Below are 21,862 nucleotides of genomic sequence, written 5' to 3'. Positions count from 1 at the left end.
CCAAAGTCCTTTTTCTGGCCACTATTTCAACAACTTACTCAATACAGCAAGTATGAAACAAAGATGAAATTAAATTTTTTTTAATAGCTTTTTATTTACAAGTTATATGTATGGATAATTTTACAGCATTGACAATTGCCAAATCTTTTGTTCCAATTTTTCCCCTCCTTTCCCCTTCCCCTCCCCTAGATGGCAGGATGACCAGTAGATGTTAACTATATTAAAGTATAAATTAAATATAAAATAAGTATATATGACCAAACCATTATTTTGCTGTACAAAAATAATTGGACTCTGAAATATTGTACAATTAGCCTGTGAAGGAAATAAAAAATGCAGGCAGGCAAAAATATAGGGATTGGGAATTCAATGTAATCGATTCTTAATCATCTCCCAGAGTTCTTTTGCTGGGTGTAGCTGGTTCAGTTTATTACTGCTCTATTGGAACTGATTTGGTTCATCTCATTGCTGAGGATGGCCAGGTCCATCAGAATTGATCATCATATAGTATTGTTGTTACCTTGTAGAATGGTTTCCTGGTCTTGCTCTTTTTACTCAGCATCAGTTCATGTCTCTCCAGGCCTTTCTGAAATCATCCTGCTGGTCATTTCTTATAGAACAATAATATTCCATAACATTCATATACCACAATTTACTCAGTCATTCTCCAATTGATGGGCACCCACTCAGTTTCCAGTTTCTAGCCACTACAAACAGGGCTGCCACAAACATTCTTGCATATACAGATCTCTTTCCCTTCTTTATGATCTCTTTGGGGTATAAGCCCACTGATGAGTCAAAGGGTATGCACAGTTTGATAACTTTTTGAGCATAGTTCCAAATTGCTCTCCAGAATGGTTGGATGTATTCACAATTCCATCAATAATGTATTAGTGTCCCTATGGTGAAATTAAAATTAATCAGACTCTGACTTTAAAGAGATTACATCTTATTGGGTGAAGAATTAAAGGGACAATAAAGCTACAAAAAAATTAAATACCATATCATACAAGGTAACTTTCCAAGAAAAGAGTACTAGCATCTAGAACTATCAGAATAAGTTCTCTGTAGGTGGTGTCCTGGGAGCTGAGCTTTGGAGGAAGCTAGGTGTTATTATTTATAGTGACAATAGCTATTTATATAGCACATTAAGATTTGCAAAGTCCTCATGACTCTGGAAAATGGGTTCCTACCTTACAGATGAGAAAACTGAGGTAGACCTCAAGGTTTATCTACTTGTACTCTTTACTGATGAGATAATGTCTGGAGTACTATGATGAGTTCTGTCTGTAAGTCTGAATAACACTGATAAGCAAGAGAATATTCAGAGTAGGGAAACTAGGTGAATTTCTATCATATAAAGGCATGTTGAAAGAAGTAGGATTTTTTTCTGTTGTCTTTTTTTCTAGTTTTTTTAAAATTTTCATTTCAAATTATTTCCTTCTTCCTCCCTTTCTACCCTTTTAGAGGGCAAGAAAAGCAAAAGACATTACAGATATGTATAATTATGCAAAGCAAGTGTCCACATTAGCCATGTTAAAAAAAAATAAAGAGAAAAAATAGATTTCATTTTGCACTGGACCCATCAGTTCTATCTGGAAATGGATGGCATGTTTTGCCATGAGTCCTTTGGCACTATGGTAGATCATTGAATTGATCAAAATTACTAATTCTTTCACAGTTGATTATAATATTGCTGTTATTGTGTACAACTTTCTCCTCATTCTCTTCACTTCACTTTACATCAGTTCATTTACATCTTCTCATGTTTTTTTCTATCATCCTGTCATTTTTATTCCATCACAATCATATATTATAGCTTGTTCAACATTCCCTAATTGATGGGGTATCTCCCTCAGTTTCCATGTCTTTAACACCACAAAAGCTGCTATAAATATTTTTGTATATATGACTCCTTTTCCTCTTTCTTTGCTCTCTTTAAGCACCTAATAGTGCTACCCCTGGGTCAAAGGATATGTGCCATTTAATAGTTTTTTGGTCATAGTTCCAAATTGCTTTCCAGGATGGGTAGACTATTTCACAGTTGAATCAACAGTACATTAGTGTACTGGTTGCCTAAAATCCTCTCCAATATTTTCCATTTTCATTTTTTTATCACCTTACCTAACTTAATGTGTGTAAGGTGATATGCTAGAGTTATTGTAATTTACATTTTTCTAATTATTAGTGATTCGAGGCATATTTTTTCATGAGATTATTGCTAGCCTTGATTTCTTCCTCTGAAAACTACTACTCAAAACTTTTGACTATGTATTCATTGGGAAATGGACATAGGAAACTTAGGTAGAGAAGAGAAAACTCAGGATGAGGGAAGGACTGGAGGGACTTGATAATTTTTGTCATGTGAAAGACTGATTGAACTTACCCTTTTTTCTCTTAGAGGGCAGAAAAAGAAGCAAAGGATGGAGCTTGTAAAGAGCTAAATCTAACCTTGATATCTAAGGAAATAATAGCAATTTCATTGCTGCCTTAGGAGATAATGGGTTGCTCTTCATTGGAGATCTCAAAGACATATTAGATGATCTTTTGCATTATATGTTATCATGTGGGGTTTGTTGTTTTGTTTTGTTTTTGTTTTTGTTTTTGTTTTTTTAGATAAAAGTTGAACTAGAAAACTCTTGAAATACATTTCAACTTTGGAAATCTGCTATTTTAAATTCTGGGTTACATTTATTCTTAATTAAAGACAATTTCTGGATATCTGGAACAAATTTTCCAAAAGACCTAAGTCAAATCAACAAAACAACACAACATGAAGCCAGGCACAGTGTTAACAAGTGCTGGGGATACAAAGAAAAGCAGACACAGCCCCTGACCTCTAGGAATTCATAATCTAATTTGGGAGGTAACATTCAAATAATCATGTAGAAACAAAATATATGGAAATTGGAGATAGTCTCACAGGAAAGGTAAAGTTTTTGCTGAGACTTGAAAAAAGCCACTAGATGGAGAAGAGGAACAAGAATTTTGGACAGCCAGTGAAAATTCTTAGGGTCCAGAGATGGATTGTTTTTGAGAGGAAGATCATTGTATCTAGATGAGTGAGGTAAGTTGAAGAGGAGAGGAAAAGGAGCTTTAAGAAAATGATCCCATTTTTTTCAATGAAGTTTGAGGCAAGTTTCTCAGCTGATAAGGGAAGAGGGAGAAGGGGTAAAGGGAGATATGAGGAAGGATGAAAAGATTTTTAAAAGCCATTATGGTGAGTAGGATTGTGAATGGATTTAGGAGGTGTAAAAGGATTACTTTGCAACAAATCTGTATTAAATTATCTCTGTATGTTTTGTCATTCTCCCCTCCATTGCTATATAGCACTATGAGCAGTCAGTAAATAAACATTTATTAACCATCTACTATGTGTCAGACACTAATTGTAAGTATTGGGGATAAAAAAAAAAAAAGGCAAAACACAGTCCCTACTCTCAAGGAACTCATAGTCTAATGAAGGAAGACAACAAGAAAATATGTACAAAAACAAGCTATGTGTAGGATAAATAAGTTTTTCAGAAGAAAACACAGACAGACTCAGACAGACACACAGTTTTTTTCCAGAAAATAAACAGCAAGTCCTTTACAAACAGATATACTAAGATAAACATCAATTCTTCATATTACACAAATGAAGGCAGCAGTTCATGAAAGAAGAGTAAGGATGAGACTTAGTAGGACTAGAATATAAGAGGACAAGAGGAAAAAGACTAAAGAAGAAGACAGTGTAGAGTTTAACTGGTTAACCAAGGAGTCAACATGGTGAAGGAAGGAGAGAAGCTAGTGCAGAGATGATAGTCTGAGAAAGAACAGGTGGGGAGGGATTGAAGGTCATAATAAAGATGAAAAACTTAGGGGATACAAGGCAGAGGAAGAGAATGACAAAATATTATGATAAGATGCAGGAATTTCAGAGCTAATAAATAGGCAATGCATCATTTTATTAATCATTATTAAAATATAAATAAAACTATGGAATTATGAAATGACATTTAATTGGAAACTAAGGAAGATAAGATTACATACATATAATCATTTAAATCCAATTCACTTGAAAGTCAAGACATCTTTCTGATGTCATTTGTCATTTTTGAGAACAAAGAACAAAACCTGTAAGGATTATGTCATTGAGATTAGTTTTAACCCCATTCATAACATGTTACAAAAGATATTTTAAATACTATATATACATGTAAACACACATAAAAATGTGTATATGTACACACAGATACACACGCACATATGCTAAAGGAATGTAGGCTAATCTATATAATAGAGAAGAACAATTATCTATTTTCCGGAATATTTTTCAGTTTATACTTTATTCCCAAGGTTATTTTTAAACTTAAAAGGTTGCACCTTCATTACAGATCTTTAGCAAGTTATTTATAAAACTTAAATTTCTCAATGGGAAACTCATCAAATATCTTTATTTTATTAATGCCTTTGATTAAAGAAAAAGACCTTACTTGGACAAATGATAAGTGTTTAGGAACACAATTTATGAAGAACCTTGTAATAAACCAATGTACTTATTTTTCTTCCTTTTTATGGACAAAACCATTGAAAAATGAAGATGAATTAACATAATTTTTGAGATAGTGGCCTGCTGGGAAACTAGCCTCTTCTCCTTCCTAAAATGGCTTATATTTTTTCTCAAGTTCTTAAATTGGTTCTAAAGGACTTCTGATTCAAGAGAAAAAAAACACTTGAGGAAGCACTTATTCCCTTGTTAAGTATAGAGCTTCAAGCATTGTTGATAATGTAAATCTTCAATCTTTTCTTTGTTTTGATCTATTATTATGGAAATCTCTGGTTAACCATGGATGAAAGACTAAGTTGAATGATAACCAAGGAATAAAACTTTAGAAGTATTTTCTTTCTTTTCCTTAAATCTATTATCTTACTGAAGCCCTTATTTTCTTTTTTCCTTTATTCCACTTTGGATTAATTTCATCGTTCAATTGGAATTATGCATTTCTTCATGTCCTATTATATGTTCAGTGTTAATATATGTTGATCTTCCTTTCTCCCTCCTTCTCTCTCTTCCTCCCTCCCTCCCTCCCTTTCTCCCTTCTTGGCTTCTTTCCTTCTTCCCTTCCTTTTTTCCTCCCTTCCTTCTTTTCTTCCTTCTTCTATTTACTTTCTTCAACACACTGATTACAATTCTAACGCTGTTTCTATGTTGCAAAAGTAATATGGTCATTTAACCATTATCGATGGGTTATGTCCCTAATTAAGGTAATTAGGGACACTATAACTGAATAATTCATAACCCATCTTTTTTTCCCCTAGGGTCTAATAATCCAATATAAAAGTTTTAAATGATCAGATTATAAATCAACTTCCCAAATTACATGAATAGGATATCATCCTTATGGTGTTCAAAGTCACATTTGGGAGTAGTCAAAAGACTGATAAAGTATGATTTAAATGTACTGGAAACATGTCTCTTTTTCCCTCACATTGTTCTATATTTTTTCATGGAAAATAACTACAAAACTTTATTCATACGTCTTTTTTAAAAGACTTTTTAATCTTGAAAGTTCTCTAATAAAACTAAAATTCTCTTTGAAGGAAAATAGTAAACTCCCACTTAATAATCTAAATTTGTCAGTCTTATTTCTGGATAATGTCAAGCAAAGGTATTCCCAATTCACAAAGCCCTTGTGAAAACATTTGCCTCAATCCTATGGCACCTGTGACATAACATGGACTTTTCTAGCCTTTCCTATTCCCCTGCAATGTTATCTGGTAAAACTGTCCCATTCTTTCCCAAACCTCTCCTCATCCATCCCTTGATATAACACAGGAATTTTCCCCACACTGATCCCTGTGACATCAGCATGTGTTATTTTTCTACCAATTCAATCATTCTTTTTGGTGTTATGATTCTACTGAGTATATAAATCTATCCTAAGAATTTGACTACCCCATTAATTCCCATTTTGGGAATATTGACTTTGTTTCTCAAGTTTAAAAAAATCATTGGTCAATAAATGGTCAATAAATCTGTAATTTACAAATCTTTGGGTTTTGAGGAGGTGATATGCTTAGATTTTAACAACTCTGTTCCCTTTAATAGGATATTATAGAGTTGGTCTACTTTCCCTGGGATTTTCACATAACCCTCCATTTTTATCCACAAACCCCAAAATGCACATTTTGAATAGTTCACCCAGGCATAGATCCTTCTGATTTTAGCCTGGGATGCCTCTTGGGATGCTCACTTTGTTCATTTCCACACAGTTCTTATAAGACTAGGAATTGGAGGTAAATGAACCATTGATTTGGCCTAGATGAACACAGTGTGGACCACCTGGACTCTCTTGACAGTGAGAAGCTGAAAGGATGTATGCTTTGACTTAGTCTCATTCTGCAGTCATCACACAGAAAGCATCCTTTTGTCTCCTCAGCTTGATTTTGACATCGACACTGTTGAGCAACAGTTTTTCCTCAGGAAAAAAAAGAAAAAACCCAAGACTCTGTACAGATGGTGTAGGAGTGCCAATTTTCTGCTTCTGGCTGTCAATTGCATTCAGTTCACAAAGCCATCATTATCTCCCTCTGGGTCCACATCTTCATTGTGACCTGCTGTGTCTTTATAAACCCCCCAAGCCAAAAACTGTGTTGCTGCTGTAATTGGGCACTGACTCAATGAAGACCTTGTGGGGGGTGAAGTTGCTGCTCTGTCTGACAAGTCAGTCACCACCCCAGTCACATTGAGTTGGGCAAAAATAAAGGTGATAGGGTAATTATTCAAAAAATATGCTCATCTTCCTTCATGATTTTGCAGATCACAAAGTGAAGATTTTTATTTATAAATGAACAATCTTATCATTGCAATCTATGTACAATTCCAAAGGGAGAACTTGTGGTAAAATGGCCTTCTGGAGCATTTCAACATAAATACTTCTTGGAAAGTACATTTGTGTAGGTGAAAGTTGAAACCAGGCCAACTAGAACTAGAATTCTTCTAAATCCCAGTGTGCAAACATCATCACTGATGTGCCTTGCCTTTAAAAGTTGTTCCTGTTAGCGGATTTGGGGCCATGCTTTCTAACCTACTGTGTCTTATTTTGATGAGTGACCCTTCTCTTTTGAATTTTCTTTTTAAAAGGCTTAGATTGTCTGGAGCACCCGACCTGGGCTGCTTTGTTCTTTTCTGCTTCTGGGAGATATTGTCTCCTGTTTTTTCTCTGTTTTCTCTTAATATACATGAATCCTGCTCTCTTCTGCTCTGATTACTTATTGAAAATGGCATTGACTACATGACCTAGCATGTCCTAATAATATTTTTTTTGACTGCTTTCATGTGAAGCTTTGTCATTACCAAAATCCCTTCTGAAAAGTGGCACAACCTTTCTAAAAAGATTTCAAAATTGCCCTTCTATACCATCCATGTATGTCCTTAGGGTACCATAAATACCTATTAAATTGTTTCCTGCCTGTTCTCTGTAATAATCCTGGTACATGTGAGGGTCTTCAAGGTCTTAAGAATATTATTTTTTCTTTCAAATTTCTATTTTTCTGAGTGCATAGACTTCTCCAAAATAGCATGAAACAAGTTAATTTGGGGCCATCTTTACCCACAGATGCTGGTGCTGAGGTCTAATTTTCCCACAAACATGTATTAAGACTTACCATAAGTTATACCAGCTGGTGGCAACTTTTATGGGTGGACATATACTTCAATAAAGCAATGTTAATGTTGTGTATATTCTCTGTCCATTTACATATAGAAAGTATTTAATCTACCCATTAAGTCAGCCGGGTATAGAACATTGCTAATTGTTACATCTGCTGGCATTTTCAACAATAGCAATAGCACCTTATCTTGTAGTGAAATGAAAAGGTTTCCACAGAGCTTGACATATATCGTCCATAGTTGCCTTGGTTTGGACTTTCTTGCTTAAAGTGATGTAGTTGTTCAGAGCCTATATCTTCTTAGTCATAGAGTGCTTTTTTTTTTTTTTTCCTCCAGAGTAAAGCAATTAGAATCTGTATGATTTCCTATTTCAAAAATAACATCATTGGTGAAGGTATACTATATTCTGGTGGGTATTCTATCTTTAAGAGACTACTGATACCCAAGGACTGGAAGTCCTGGGGACAAAATCATTGTGCAGTGAAGCTGGTTGTAACTAATCCTTTGGGAAACTCCCACCTTCCAATTCTAGAGCTTTTTTAGATTTGATGTCTGCTTGAACCAACCATTAAACTATATAAGCCACCCTACTCATTTGACCTGAACAATTTTTCTGTCTCTGCCCATAGTTTTGAAGAATATTTTTTTTCTATTCTTGAACAGGATCCTGACTGAGCTTTATCTTTTATAGTTTTTTTTGGTAAAAACGTCTCTGTAATCTTTTCTCTGTCAACATCTTTGATTTTATGAGCAATCTACTGAATGCCAGTCATAACCTCTGTCACAATAAATATTCTATCCATCAAAAAGTCTGTTCATGTCACTTTTAAAGTTTTCCTTTGTTCTTAGCTGTACATCATCACCTCTAGCATAGATAGTACAAACATTTTGTTTTGCTTTGTTTTATTTTAGAGGCTGTCATAAATAGTTTTCTTACTACTGAAAATTTTATAGGAGCGGCACTCAATTGTTGATTATGGATAGTCCATACAGTAACAGCAATTACTATACTACTTAAATGTTCAGAGTACATTGGGATAACAAAAGGTGTTTTGACCCATAAAATAATAGTATACCTTTGATTTTATGAACTAACTGGACCATTGAACAGTCTTTGAATTGTCATTTATAAGTGGCAGACTCTCTTTTGGCTTAAAAACTTATTGATGGCATTCTTCAAAAATTATTTCCCTTGGTGATGCCTCTGAATTCTTTCAGGTAACCTACCTATGTCCAACTGATTTGAGAGCAAAAGTCAGAACTGAAATGACTTAACTTTCAAACGAATTCCTAGAATGCTTTGAAAGGTTTTCTTTTTTTAATTATTAAAATGAACTTAAAATAAGCTTGTGCTCATATAACTAGCTAATATCCAAGTTGTTCTGATGCTGGCCTTCTATATCTGCAACTATGTTTTAAAAAATTTTCTTATACAGATTTGTGCAATGTGTAAACATCTCCTTTCAACCAATGTAATACTTAGACTATCCCTCTATGTCTCTTTAAGCCTTCTTGAAAAAGAAGTAACCTGCTTCTGCAGACTATAATAGATTGCCTGTAATGAAGGCTACAGTCTTTACATATTGAAGCCCCAAAAGTTTGAGAGAGCCATACAAAATATAATGAGATGTAGAGGATAATATAAGTCTCTTATATTTTATGATATTGCATCAGATATGCATCTTTGATGGTTTTATATGTTTATAGCTTTCTGTTGATCATTCACAACATTCCTGTGGTCTATTGAAAGTATAGCTTTTCTTAGAACCTCCCACAGTTTGGAGTCTGAAGTGATAAATTGGTTGTGGCCAACCATCTGGCATGTTTCAGAACTATTAATCTTATTCAGAATGGTTATTAAAAATGCATGTCTTCTATTATATTCATCATTTTCATTTTATAAACCACATATGTTATAAGGTTCAGCACTTAGAGGATTTTTATTTGTGTATGTATATCACAGATTTAAACCTTCAGAACCTCATTATATTATTAATTATAAGATAGGACAACCTGTCCAGATGTGTTTACCATACAACTGTCACAATGATCTTTCTGGGCATATTTAAAATTTCAAAAATCACTCTACAAGAACAGACATTTCCTCAGTAGTGGTACAGCAGATAAAGTATTGAGTTTGGAGTGACAAGGCATTGAGTTCAAGTTCAATTGGGTCTTAGTGACTGTATACCCCTTGGGCAAGCCACTTAATCTTTGCCTCAATTTCCCTCATCTGTGAAATGGAAATAATGACACTTACTTCGAAGGATTATTATGAATCTCAAATGAGATAATATTTGTAAAAATTAAACAAAACAAAAAAGCTTTTAGTTTAGCTTCTGGTATATAGTAAATTCTATATAAATGCTTACTCTTTTTCTTCCCTCTACAAGACATATAGACTTTCTTTCCCTTCATTAACATCTGAATGGGCAAATTTCTGGTTGCAGCCAACTTTTTTTTTTCCTTTAAATGGACAACAATGTCACATTTCTAATTCAATCTAACCTAATTTTAAGGGCCTTATTGAATTGTTTTTAGAAGTTTTCTACCCATCCATCCTTAACAAGAGATGTTGATATATAAGCTACAATTATTTTCATGATTGTCTTTTTGAAAATATTTACCATTAGTGAAATGTTTCTCTTTGCTTTTGACTACAGGATGAATCAAACTCCTTTCTTTGTCTCTCTAAGGAAAACCTATATAAATTACTTCTGCTGATATTGATAGTAAGAATGGCACGTCTGATTCAATTTATTCCTCTTCTTGTAGGTATGCTTGATCATTAGAGAAGAGGCTCACATTTAGAGTAGCAACAGTTGAAGTCTAGAGCTGGCCTAAAAACCTGAATGATTTTTAGCACCCTCTTCTCTACTTTTCTACTATTCTGTCAAAATCACTGGGGGACTGTGTCATTTTGAACTTGCCTTTGTATCACAGGTGGTCACAAAGAAATCATTGGCAATTGGCCAGTTTACTACTTATGATCTTGTTAAACATTCATTTAGAAAGAACTCTGACTTTTTTCCAAAATGTATTCAAGATTTTGGTAGAAAGTATTAGAGCTTTGGCTCTATTGGAATAACCCTTGAGAATGCAGGATCATTTCAAGGTACAATGAAAAATCAGAAAAGGGATTGGTGGAAAACTGTTATCACTATGGTTATTGTGTTATTATTCTTGAGGTTAAACTCTGCCAAGGTCTCTTAAATCATACCACATCTCATTTTGGCAACTCTAAAGCTATTTGTGATGCTTAAATAACTGAAAATTGGTTTTCTCAAATTACACAGTATTGATTTTTTTCCTACTAGAAGCACTCACTCAGTCAATTAAAAATCTTTAAGAATTTACTATGTAACAGATACTGTGCTAAGTGCTGGGGATGCAAAAAAACAAACAAAAACAAAAAACAAAAAACAAAACCACAGTCCCTGCTCTAATATAGCTCATATTTCAGCAGTGGAGATAGCATATAAACTATATAAGACATACTAACACATATACATACATATACACATATAATATAAATAGATGGTAATTTTAGTTTGAAATAGCAGTGGGGTGGCCCAGGAAAAGCTTCTGAAGAAGGTTGGATTTGAACTGACTTCTCAGAGAAAGTTAGAGAATATAAGAGGTCAAAGTGAGAAACATCCACAGGCATGAAGAAAAACTGGTATAAATGGGCTAAATTGAAGGATGAACTGTTATTATGTTGAACCTCAGCCAATAGGTCAATGTTTCTAGATTGCAGAATGTATGGATAGGAGTTGAGTTTAAGAAAATTGGAAAAGTAGCAGGGAGAAAAATTTTGAATGGGTTTAAAAATAGGTTTAAAAGTCAAATAGAATTTTCTATTTGATCATGAGATAAGAAAGAGCAAAGAACTATCATTAAATGTGGGAATGTGACCTAATCAGACTTGAATTTTAGCAAGATCACTTTGGAAGTGGAGTTTAGGGCAGGACAGAATAGGGAGAGAAAACCCATCAGAAGACTACTGCAATTGTTCATGCTTGAAATGATAAGGGCCTGCACCAAAATGTCAGCTCTATTAGTAGAGAAAAGTGGAAATATTATGAGAGACACTGAATTTAGAAATGACACCACTTGATAACAGATATATGAGATAAGTGTGGGTGGAGAAACTGACACTATTACTGAGATCCTGTGTGACTTTGAGGATGATGGTGCCCTTGAATGTAATAGAGAAGTTTGTATGAACAAAGGGTTTTTTGGGGAAATAATGGGTTACTTTTAATATGTCGAGTTTGAAATGATTTATGGGATATCTAGATCAAATTATCCATCAGGTGGCTGGATATGAGACTAGAGGTCAGGAGAAAAGTTAAGTTGGATACATTTGAGAATCATCTGCATAAAGAAGATAATTGGACCTATTGGAGTTGACAGGATCATCAACAAAGCAGGAATTCTAAATCTGTGGTTTGTTAACTTTTTTTAAAAAGAAAATTGATAATTATATTTTATATAATTTGGGTTTCTTTTAAAATCCTAAGAATTCCATTTTATGGATTTTAGAATATTATTAAAGATCCATATGTATCACTAGACAGCCTAATGAATCACGACTCACCAAAAGTTTAAGAACATTTTATATAGATTGAGAAAAGAAAAGGACCCAGAGCAGACTCTTGAGGAAACATTCCTGGTCAGCCGGCATGACATGGAGAAACATTTAGCAAAGGTAACTGAGAAAAAGAGCAAGATAGGTAAGAGGAGAACTAGGAGAGAAAAGTACATAAAAAACCCTATAAAAGAAAGAATTTTCAGGAGAGGTGATTGATAGTGTCAATGGATGAAGAGGTCAACTGATCTAGTAATAAGTGATCATTGATAACTTTGAACTAAAGGATTTTAGTTGAATAATTAAATTGGAAACCAGACAATGCATTTGGTTCAAAATCCAGGGAGGCAAGAGGAAGTCAAAGTGTTGTTTTTAGAGAGTTTTTCAAGGAGTTTATTCATAAGGGGAAGAAGAGATATAGGGTGATATAGTAGGATCAAGTGAAAGATTTGTAAAAATGAGCGAGATATGAATGTGTAGGCATTAGGAAAATAATTAATATTGGGATGGGAGGAATGCAAATTAGTGAAACAATGAGGGATGAGAGTGGGATGTGCTAGATAATAGGGAATAGAATATTATCATGGCAAATGTTTGCCTTGGCAAAGAGAATAGACACTGTGTGAAAAGAGAAGTATAAGGAGAAATAGTAAGAGAAGTTATCTACGTGATGTGAGACTTGATTTTGATACTAAAAATTGTCACATAGTGCTTTCATTGTTCATTATTACCATCTGATTGTGGTGCTCAGGAAGACTAGCAACTCTGATGCAAGGGCTTGTGCAGCTGTTTTCAGGACTGTTCATCCACTTTGGTGTTTACCTAATTCATTCAATTCTCACCTACAGCTACAAGAAGCTGTAGCATGTACAGCAACCACATTTTGGTAAAACTATACCAGCAGATGCGTTAAACGAGTTTGAGGGCAACCAATAGATCTCAAACCTGCCATTGATTTAAGGGATGTTTAGCCAAACCATGTAAAGACTTCTTCCAGCAAAATGGATGGATAAGAACAATTTATTCCAGTGGCTATGAAGTCAGCTGAAGTTAGTACTGTGGAACACTTAGAGCTTGGTCAGATATTAAAGATGCCAAGTTCATTTATTGCCTTTTGGGCCATCACTAATTGTCTTGATTTTTGCAAATAGACTTCAGTGACTCATGAAGAATGAGTGAGGCTGATGATTTTGTGCAATTCTTAACAGACTTAAATGAAACTCATTCCAGAGTCAAAACATTACACTGTGATGTTATCCGTCATCTTCAAAAACAAAGGACAAACAACAACAACATTGCCATCTGACAATGAGTGAGTTATGATGAAGATGTCTGAGTTCAGTTTCTTTTATCAGGATTCCAGCCTGGTAGATGAACATAATTCATCATGTAATCATTTATTTATATTCATTATTTCAAATAAATATATGCAGATACATATTTTATATATACAATCTTTCTCAATAGTAACTAGTTTTCTTTATTAATTGACATACACAAGAAAGTAGTCATATTTTTTGCAGAGGTAAGGGAGAAAGTAAATAAAAAAGAAGAATGTCATAAGTAGAACTATCATACATTTTTTCCCCTTGGCCTACCACTAGAGTGTTTATTTAGGTACAATTAATACTAAATTATTTCTGTAGACTATTATCACTGTTTCTGGTTACTTAATGTTGATAGTTTCACTGATAAAATGGCTTGAGGAGGTAGCATAATGTAGTGAGAAGGTCACTAATTCTGGAGTTAAAGGACCTAGGTATAAATCTTCCTTTCTGCATATATGTGACTTTGGAAAAGCGATTAATTTCTCTGAGCTTCAGTTTCTTATTTTATAAAAGAAGGATTTGTATTAGATTAGCTCTGAAGCATAGTTTGAAATTTGATTTTTTGATTATCCCTTAACCCAAAACCTCATATGGGAATCTTTTTGCTTGTTTTTTTTTTTTTTTTTGTTTTAAATTTATTTTTCATTTATTTATTTATTTTTTGCTGATGGATTCATGATAGTTTGTCTAGTAGTCCCAACATAGGATAATGCTAGTTGCTATTTGTTTCTCCCTCCTCAATTTTCTTTGTACTATGCTTCTTACTATATATGTCTTATTCATCCCCACCTTCTTATTCCTTTCTCCCCCCAATATGAGTCTCTTTAGGGCAGGGACTATGTTGTTTTTGCCTTTCTTGCATATAATGGGCACTTTAAAAATGTTAATGGAATTAAATTGATCAAGCAAGTTAAGAATTTTCCAAAGAAAGTTAAGAACTGAATTCATTCAAAAGGCAGCTGTCATAAAATAATTTATTACTGAGCAAAAATTAGCTCTTTCAAATATTAGTCATTTTTTTCCAAATTGTGAATTGAAAATTGAAATAAGGAACATTAATACATTTTATAATCAAAGATCATGGAATACTCTGGGGAAAAGCAAATAAGGGTGGGCATTGTAGAGGACCCAGAATTATCTGGATCCCTAAAATGTTTTCTTAATAACAGCATGAACAGGAGAAGCTTTAAAAAAACATTTTGTTATATCCAGATAAATGATATTAATGAGACAATGGAACCACCAGTGCCACAATACTAAAAGTTTAATCTTTGATTTTATTATCAGGTCAGTATCTCATCTCTCTCCCTTTCCTCTCTCTCTCCACCATTTTTTAAGCTGACATGTAATTCTTAAATGGCTATCTTTTTCTTCAGACAAAGCTTTATGGCATTTCCTGTTGTACTTGGAATCAAAACATGATTCAAACACAATAGCCATAAGGATCACAGGCAGGCAAATCCTATAATCTCTCTAAGCTTCAGATTTCTCATCAGTGATATGGACTTAAAAATGCCTTTACTACCTTCTTCATAGGGCTCTTATGAGAGTCAGATGTAATATAAAATAAAATCATCTTCATTTACATTTTATAAGTATATGCATACATACATAGAAACATTCTACTATGCCTGGAAATTTTTCAAAATACTTGCTAGTATCTCAGTGTCTTGAACTAATGGGTGACAGAGATAAGTCTTTTCCATTTGTAGGTAAGCTGTTGATTTTTATATCTCGTCAATCATGGATCAAGGATATTGCAATAAACATGATAAAGCAAAAATGTAGTAAATATCATAAAGACAAGAAAAAAATAAAAGCAGGGAAGGGGACAAAAAAATGGACAGATTTGAACAGCAAAGGATTTTTTTTTGGTGCAGAAAACTGTGAAACCCATAAAAAAATTCTATGGGAAGTTGGAGAGATTTCTCATTACCAGCCTTGAGGCAATCCAAGCATTTTATTTTTTTAAGCTGTCATAAACTGACAAAGATATGAGATGGATTACATTGTAATGTACACCTAGTGGGAAAATGAAGCAAAGAATGAAATGGTCCATATCAGAAGGGGAAAAAAGCCCTGCAGAGTTATACATGAGCTAAATGTCTGCAGGATTTAGTAAAGCTTTAGATCTGATATTGTGGAATTAGTGTCAACTTTACTGTGGTTTTTCTTCTAAGGATTGTATTATCTTTCAACATTCTATCATTTGCATCCACTAATTCACTCATTCCACAAATATTAAATAAATAAATTGGGGCACTTAGGTGGCATAGTGATTAGCGCTCTGGGCTTGAAGTCAGGAAGTTGTTGACTTGTTTCAGTTGTGTGAGACTGACTTAATCTGAGGTTTTCTTAGCAAAGATACTGAAGTGATTTTTTTTTAATATACATTTTACAGATGAGGAAACCGAGGCAAATAGAGTTAAGTGACTTGCTAAGAATAATACAGCTAATAAATGTCTGAGGTTGAATTTGAGCTGAGGATGATGAGTCTTCCTGACCCCAGACCTGGCACTCTCTCTACTGTGCCACTTATCTTCCCTAGACCTGAATTCAAATGTGGTTTAAATACTCACTAGTTGTATGACCCTGGACAAATCAGCTAACCTTCGCCTCAGTTTTCTCAAGTATAAAATGGGGATAGTAACACTAGCTTGAAGAGTTTTTATGAGGATAAAATGAAACAATAATTGTGAAGTGCTTAGCACAAATGCCTGACACATAATGAGTACTATGTAAATGTTATTATTATTATTATTATTAAATATATATCATATGTCAAACATTATGCTACATACCAGGAATACTAAGATAAAAAGGAATCAATTGATGCTCCAAGAAACTTGCATTTTCTTCAGTAAGGTAGTGCACAAAAAAGTTAATATAAATGCTATATTTCTCCAAAACTTGCATATTAGGTTGGGGCTCTTGATATACTGACTATCCCGAGTTCAAGGTACTTAGTTGGTTTGTACTCTTAAAATAATTCTAAAATCTTTACCAGTAAAATTTATTTAGAGACCATAACTGGTCAAAGAAAAAGCATTTAGTGAAATAACAACGAACAGGAGTAAAAAAACATTCCTTCATAAACTTGTGATACAATCTCCCTAAATGCTCATAGCATCTCTGGCAAGAATATATGTATTGAAAGGCATATGTTGCAAAAACAACTCATACTTCTAGAACTGTGAGACCCTAACTCCTCTTCATCTTTTGTGGATCCTCCCAGAGCACTGATTTTTTTTTTTTTTTTTTTTTTTTTTGTGGCAAATAGCTCAATTGTATTCCCTGGGCTCTTTTTTTTAGAGATTAGAGTTTAGAGTTTAGTTTATCTGCATAGTTGAACTCTCTGGGTATCTTCTATGATGAGTGCTCCATTTCCTCCTGGGCAAGATGTCCTATGTAAGATGTCTTTGGTGATGAAGAGGGAGGATATTCTTCAGGGGTACAATTATTCCATAGTTGGTTTTATCTTCAACTACAAAAGAGGGTTATCTTTCACATTATAATACAGCTCCTGTCTTGGCTTATTCCCCAAAGAGTATTTATCTATAGACCTGGCTGCCTTTTTAAATGTCACCAGGGGTTTGGCTTACCTTCAATCATTTCTGACAAACTACCTTATAATTCCATCAAATTGAGGGAAGTTTTTCCATATCACTCAAAATAGTAACAAAATAGAAATACTTCTTTATCCTCCTTTACAAGCACTGATGGAAACTTTCCAGTTTCTCATCCTTTACAAATTATAGATAAGCTCATTCAGGATATGAGTTATTCAAGATTTCACAAACTGCCTAAGAGGGAAAGAGTTCATTCAAAATCTGAAGGTGTTATATCCTTTGATAAGGTACAAAGTCAACTACCATAACACTTTATGTTTGATGTTATCTATGATTTCATCAAGTGACCTGGCAACCCAATTGATTAGAGGAGCCCGGATCAATACTTTTCTCTTTGCACAAAATATTTATAAATTAATTTGGAGACAAAGGTATTGACAATGCAGAGAAGGATCAGAATGAACTTCCAGTAGGAGGTGGTACTAGATTTTGCTGTGAAAGTTACATAGTCAAAATGAAAGACACAATACTTTGTTGCATAACAATAGTCAAATGAACACCCACTAAAATTAATGTTGAAGTTTATAGATTAAAATTATTGATCTAAATTTTTCTTGTGCACAAAATATTTCTTGGAGTCTGTATTAACTCTTTTAACCCATTAGAGTTGTTTGTAGAGATTGTATAAAACCTTCATAATTGATTCAATAAGAAGAAACAAGGAAAGACATTATATTTTAGGAGCAATACTTTTGGAAGCTTGTTTCAGTAGTTCAGGCAGGAACTGATGAAGGCTTGAACTAGAGTTGTGATCATAGGAGAAGAGAAAGGATGTCAGATACAAAACACATTGTGGAGGTAGAAAATAAAATATTTGGCAATTGCTTAGACATATGGGATGAGTGACAGAATAATATCAGAACTGCAAACTGGGGTGACTAGAAATTTGTTAGTGTCTTCAAGAAATGTGTTTGAAAAGGTTAAAAAAAACAGGAATGTATGAGAGGCAGCTCAAATCAGCCAAACAGAATTCTTAAATTTCTTAAATTTGCTAAGTTAACATTTGTACTTCAGAAGTTGACAAATACTACAAATCAGTGATTAGCATGTTTTGTTGAATAGTTAGACTAAAGAGAGTTATGGTTAAATATAATTAATGCAGATTAAAGTTGCTATGTGTTTACTAGTATAGATACCTATATCAATTTTGATATCCTGAATTTGAGATATCAGTGGGACTTCCAATCTAAAATGTGTAAAAAATAACAGTTGGAAATGTATGATTAAAGCTCAAGAAAGGGAGATTTGGGCCTGAAATATAGATCTTGGCTTTTTCATAGAGATAATAACTAAGTTTATGGAATGTTATTATGTTATTATGAGATAATAACTAAGTTATGGTTTACTTACCATAAAAATTGCACCTCTCTCTCTCTCTCTCTCTCTCTCTCTCTCTCTCTCTCTTTCTCTCTCTCTCTCTTTCTTTCTCTCTCTCTGTCTCCTCTCCCCAACCCTCCTCGTGTGTGGGTGGGTGGGTGGAGGAAAGGAGGAGAGGAGAAGAAGAAAGGAAGGGGAAACAAAGAGAAAAAGATGGAAAGGTGATAGAGACATACAGAAACATACAGAGACAAACAAAATGAAAGAAAGTATTAAATAGTATACCAATAGTTAGAATATATGTAGTCGAAGATGAACCAGATGAGGAGAATGAGGAGAAAATACATAGAAGAAGAAACAAGAGCAATCAATACAACAAACATCTGAGAGGAGAGAAGAAAATCTAGGGAAAAAGTATGAGAAAGTTTGCAGAGAGTTTGAGATCGATTGAGGATTGAGAAAAATCCATTATATCTGTTATTTAAGATGTCAATTGTAACTTGGAGAAAGCGGTTTTGGTTTAGGTATAAGGTCAGAAGCCAGATTATGATAGAGGAGGAAGAAAAAAATAAAGTCAAGAACGAAAGAGAAAGAATAAGTCTAAGAGAAGTCAGCAATAGGAAATATGAAAAGATAGATCACAGTCAGATGGAAGAATGTTTTAAAACACTGAATGAGATAAGAGGGATAAGAGAAATCAGTATATACAATTTTTTCAAGGGATTTTCCTGAAAAGGTGGAGAAAGATATATAGGAATTACTGATTCACATAGGATCTTATAAGTCAAAATTTCAGGACAGAATTTTAGACAATAGAGAGGAATTAGTAGATAGGAAGAGACTGAAGGTTAATGAGAGGGAATGAATCAGGAGAAAAAATTGCTGAAGAAAATGTTAGGGAGTGCAATCAATGGTAGATTTAGATTCATGGGGAGAAGCATCACTTCACTAGGGACTGGAGAAAAGGAGAGAAATGATATAAAGAGATTTTACAATATAGAGATGAGGGTAAGATATAGAATAGAATCTGTTTTTTCAATCAAAATAGGTCCTTTATTAAAGAAGAAAGGGAAAAGAATGGTATGACAAAACTGAGGAGGGAAAAGAAGGTTTGAAAGACTCTAAGACAAATGGGAAAAATCAATTAGTTTTTGACCAATGAAGTGCATCCCTTTGTAGGTGATGAACAAGACAAGGATGTGACCCTTCCAGTCTGTAACTGAGGTTGAGTAGAAGAGACATCAACATGAGGTTCCTCAGGAAAAGAACAGGAGTTAAAAAAAAATATAAGTGAGATACTAAATTCCTTATGAAAGCAAGAAAACTGCTCTGGGAGCCAATAAAAATTGTTACTAGGATCTTGACTGGGTGGTAAGTTTAAATGGAATAAAATATAGAAGATTTGGAGTGATGGCAGTAAAGATATATTTTGGAAATGGCACTGGGGAATATGTATAATAACTTCCCCTCCAGGATGAATATACTGGGGAGCAGGATATAAAAAGCAGTTAATGATAGAGAAGTAGATAGAGCTAGTCACATCTGGTTAGAGGCAAATCTCTATGAGTGTGAGTAAATGGAAAAAATCTTATAAGAAAAGGATAAAATTAAGATAAATAATGGAACAGAATCTCAGAAGGCTCAGTAGAAGAGGCAAAAGGAAGATATAGAATAGGTACAGTTGAGCTGAATCAGGATAAAACAATGGGAAGTAGGAATTGGAAAAGGATCTGGCTTAATATTTAGGCAGCTGGTGATTCACCAATGTAGGGAGTAGGAGAAAAAGAGGTGGTATAAGTCATTTTGGTTGATTCCCTGGAGTAAACATTAGTGGCTCTCCTTGGTTTCTATGGTCTCCCCAATAAAATGATTTGTTCTAGATTCTTCAATTAATTAGCCATCTTCTAGAATTAGAGCACAGATCACTTGGACTTTTTAGTGTTCTTTCTTTTATTTGTACCTTATAAAATCAACCTCTTTCTGTTTGGAGATATTTTTATATTGGCCAATAGGAATATTTATCAAGTGTCTCGTGGTGAGAAAAAGGCAGCAAAATTATTAAAACTTCATTAGTAGCTTATGAATATGATTAAGGGAAAGCTATAAAAATCATTGAAAATGTTATAATGTAAGTTAAGGATTTTACAGTATCTCTCTATCCTTTCTTCATCCTCATCCCCCCTTCCTCCTCTCCCCAAATTTTTTTCTTACTTTTTGCTATTTCACCAGTTTCATCTGATTTTTAAAAAAATTATTGTCTCTTCAATGCATTTTAAAAAGTGGACAAATCTTTGAAACTAAAGTAAATGGCCTCTCTGATCCTCTTGTGCTTTATTTGTCAAGTGGCTACATAGATAGGAAATTAATACCTAACTCTTTTGGTAACATACAGTTTTGTTTGACTATTATATATTTTTATATGTGTGCATATACATATGTGTATTATAGATGAGCACCAAATTCCTCACATGGTTCTGATTCATATAATTTCATTTTATTTTAGGAACTCCCAGATTCCCTTCAGGAACAAACTCATCTAAAAGAATGGCACATAGAAAATACCCTGATTCAAACTATTCCTACTTATATTCAGCTCTTTCAGGCGATGAGAATTCTGGATTTGCCAAAAAACCAAATCACACATCTTCCTGCTGAAATTGGTATGTGATTAAACTACTCTTCTCCTTAGGGGGTGAGCAAACAATTATTCTGTTATATCTTATTTTGATAGAGGCTACTTTTATATACTTAGATATACCATCCACTTATATCTTGTCCTTCTCCTTAGTTTATAAGAAATGAATACATACTGGTTCAGAGATTTGAAGGTCACACCAATTCTTTACTTAAGCATAATCTCTATTATAAACAGATTTCTAGACATGGAATTAAGTAGACCTGGAAACAAGTCCCATGTCCAACACTTATACCTATGAGACAGATTGTTAAACCTCTTTGAATCTGTCACCCTATTTGTAGAATGGGGTTAATAATACTGGTGGCCTGTAACTCACTGGATAGTTGTGGAACTTGAATACAATAATTCACATAGTCAATAGTCAAAAAGCATTTAGTAAGCACTTAATATGTGCTAGGCACTGTGCTAAGCACTAGAGATGCAAATTAAAAAAGAAAATTCTGTTCTCTAGGGACTTACAATCTAATGGAGGAAGACAATACACAAAAGGAAACTGAAAAAAGTACAGAGGACTCAAGGAAAAGGTTTCTATCATAGGGCATGGTAGAGATGTCAAAGTCCTCAGTGAGTGTTGCTAGAGAATTCAAGGATCCAAAATGAATGGAGTAGCATGGGAAATGAAGTGTTTGAATCATAAATCATGTT

At 33.9% G+C, this 21,862-nt stretch overlaps 1 protein-coding gene across 1 annotated transcript in view; it reads left to right on the top strand.

The window, feature by feature from the left end:
- The window catches only part of LRRC2 (leucine rich repeat containing 2), a 193,424-nt gene that overhangs the window by 66,883 nt on the left and 104,679 nt on the right, over window positions 1-21,862 (top strand). Inside the window, exon 4 of the mRNA XM_051996718.1 lies at window positions 21,023-21,179. Within this exon, the coding sequence (XP_051852678.1) occupies window positions 21,023-21,179 (157 nt within the window). The remainder of the gene's footprint in view (window positions 1-21,022; window positions 21,180-21,862) is intronic.

Source organism: Antechinus flavipes, chromosome 1, assembly GCF_016432865.1.
Source record: "Antechinus flavipes isolate AdamAnt ecotype Samford, QLD, Australia chromosome 1, AdamAnt_v2, whole genome shotgun sequence".
Taxonomy (NCBI): domain Eukaryota; kingdom Metazoa; phylum Chordata; class Mammalia; order Dasyuromorphia; family Dasyuridae; genus Antechinus; species Antechinus flavipes.
Note: the sequence above shows the minus strand (reverse complement) of the source record. Positions and strands in the feature narration are given on the sequence as shown.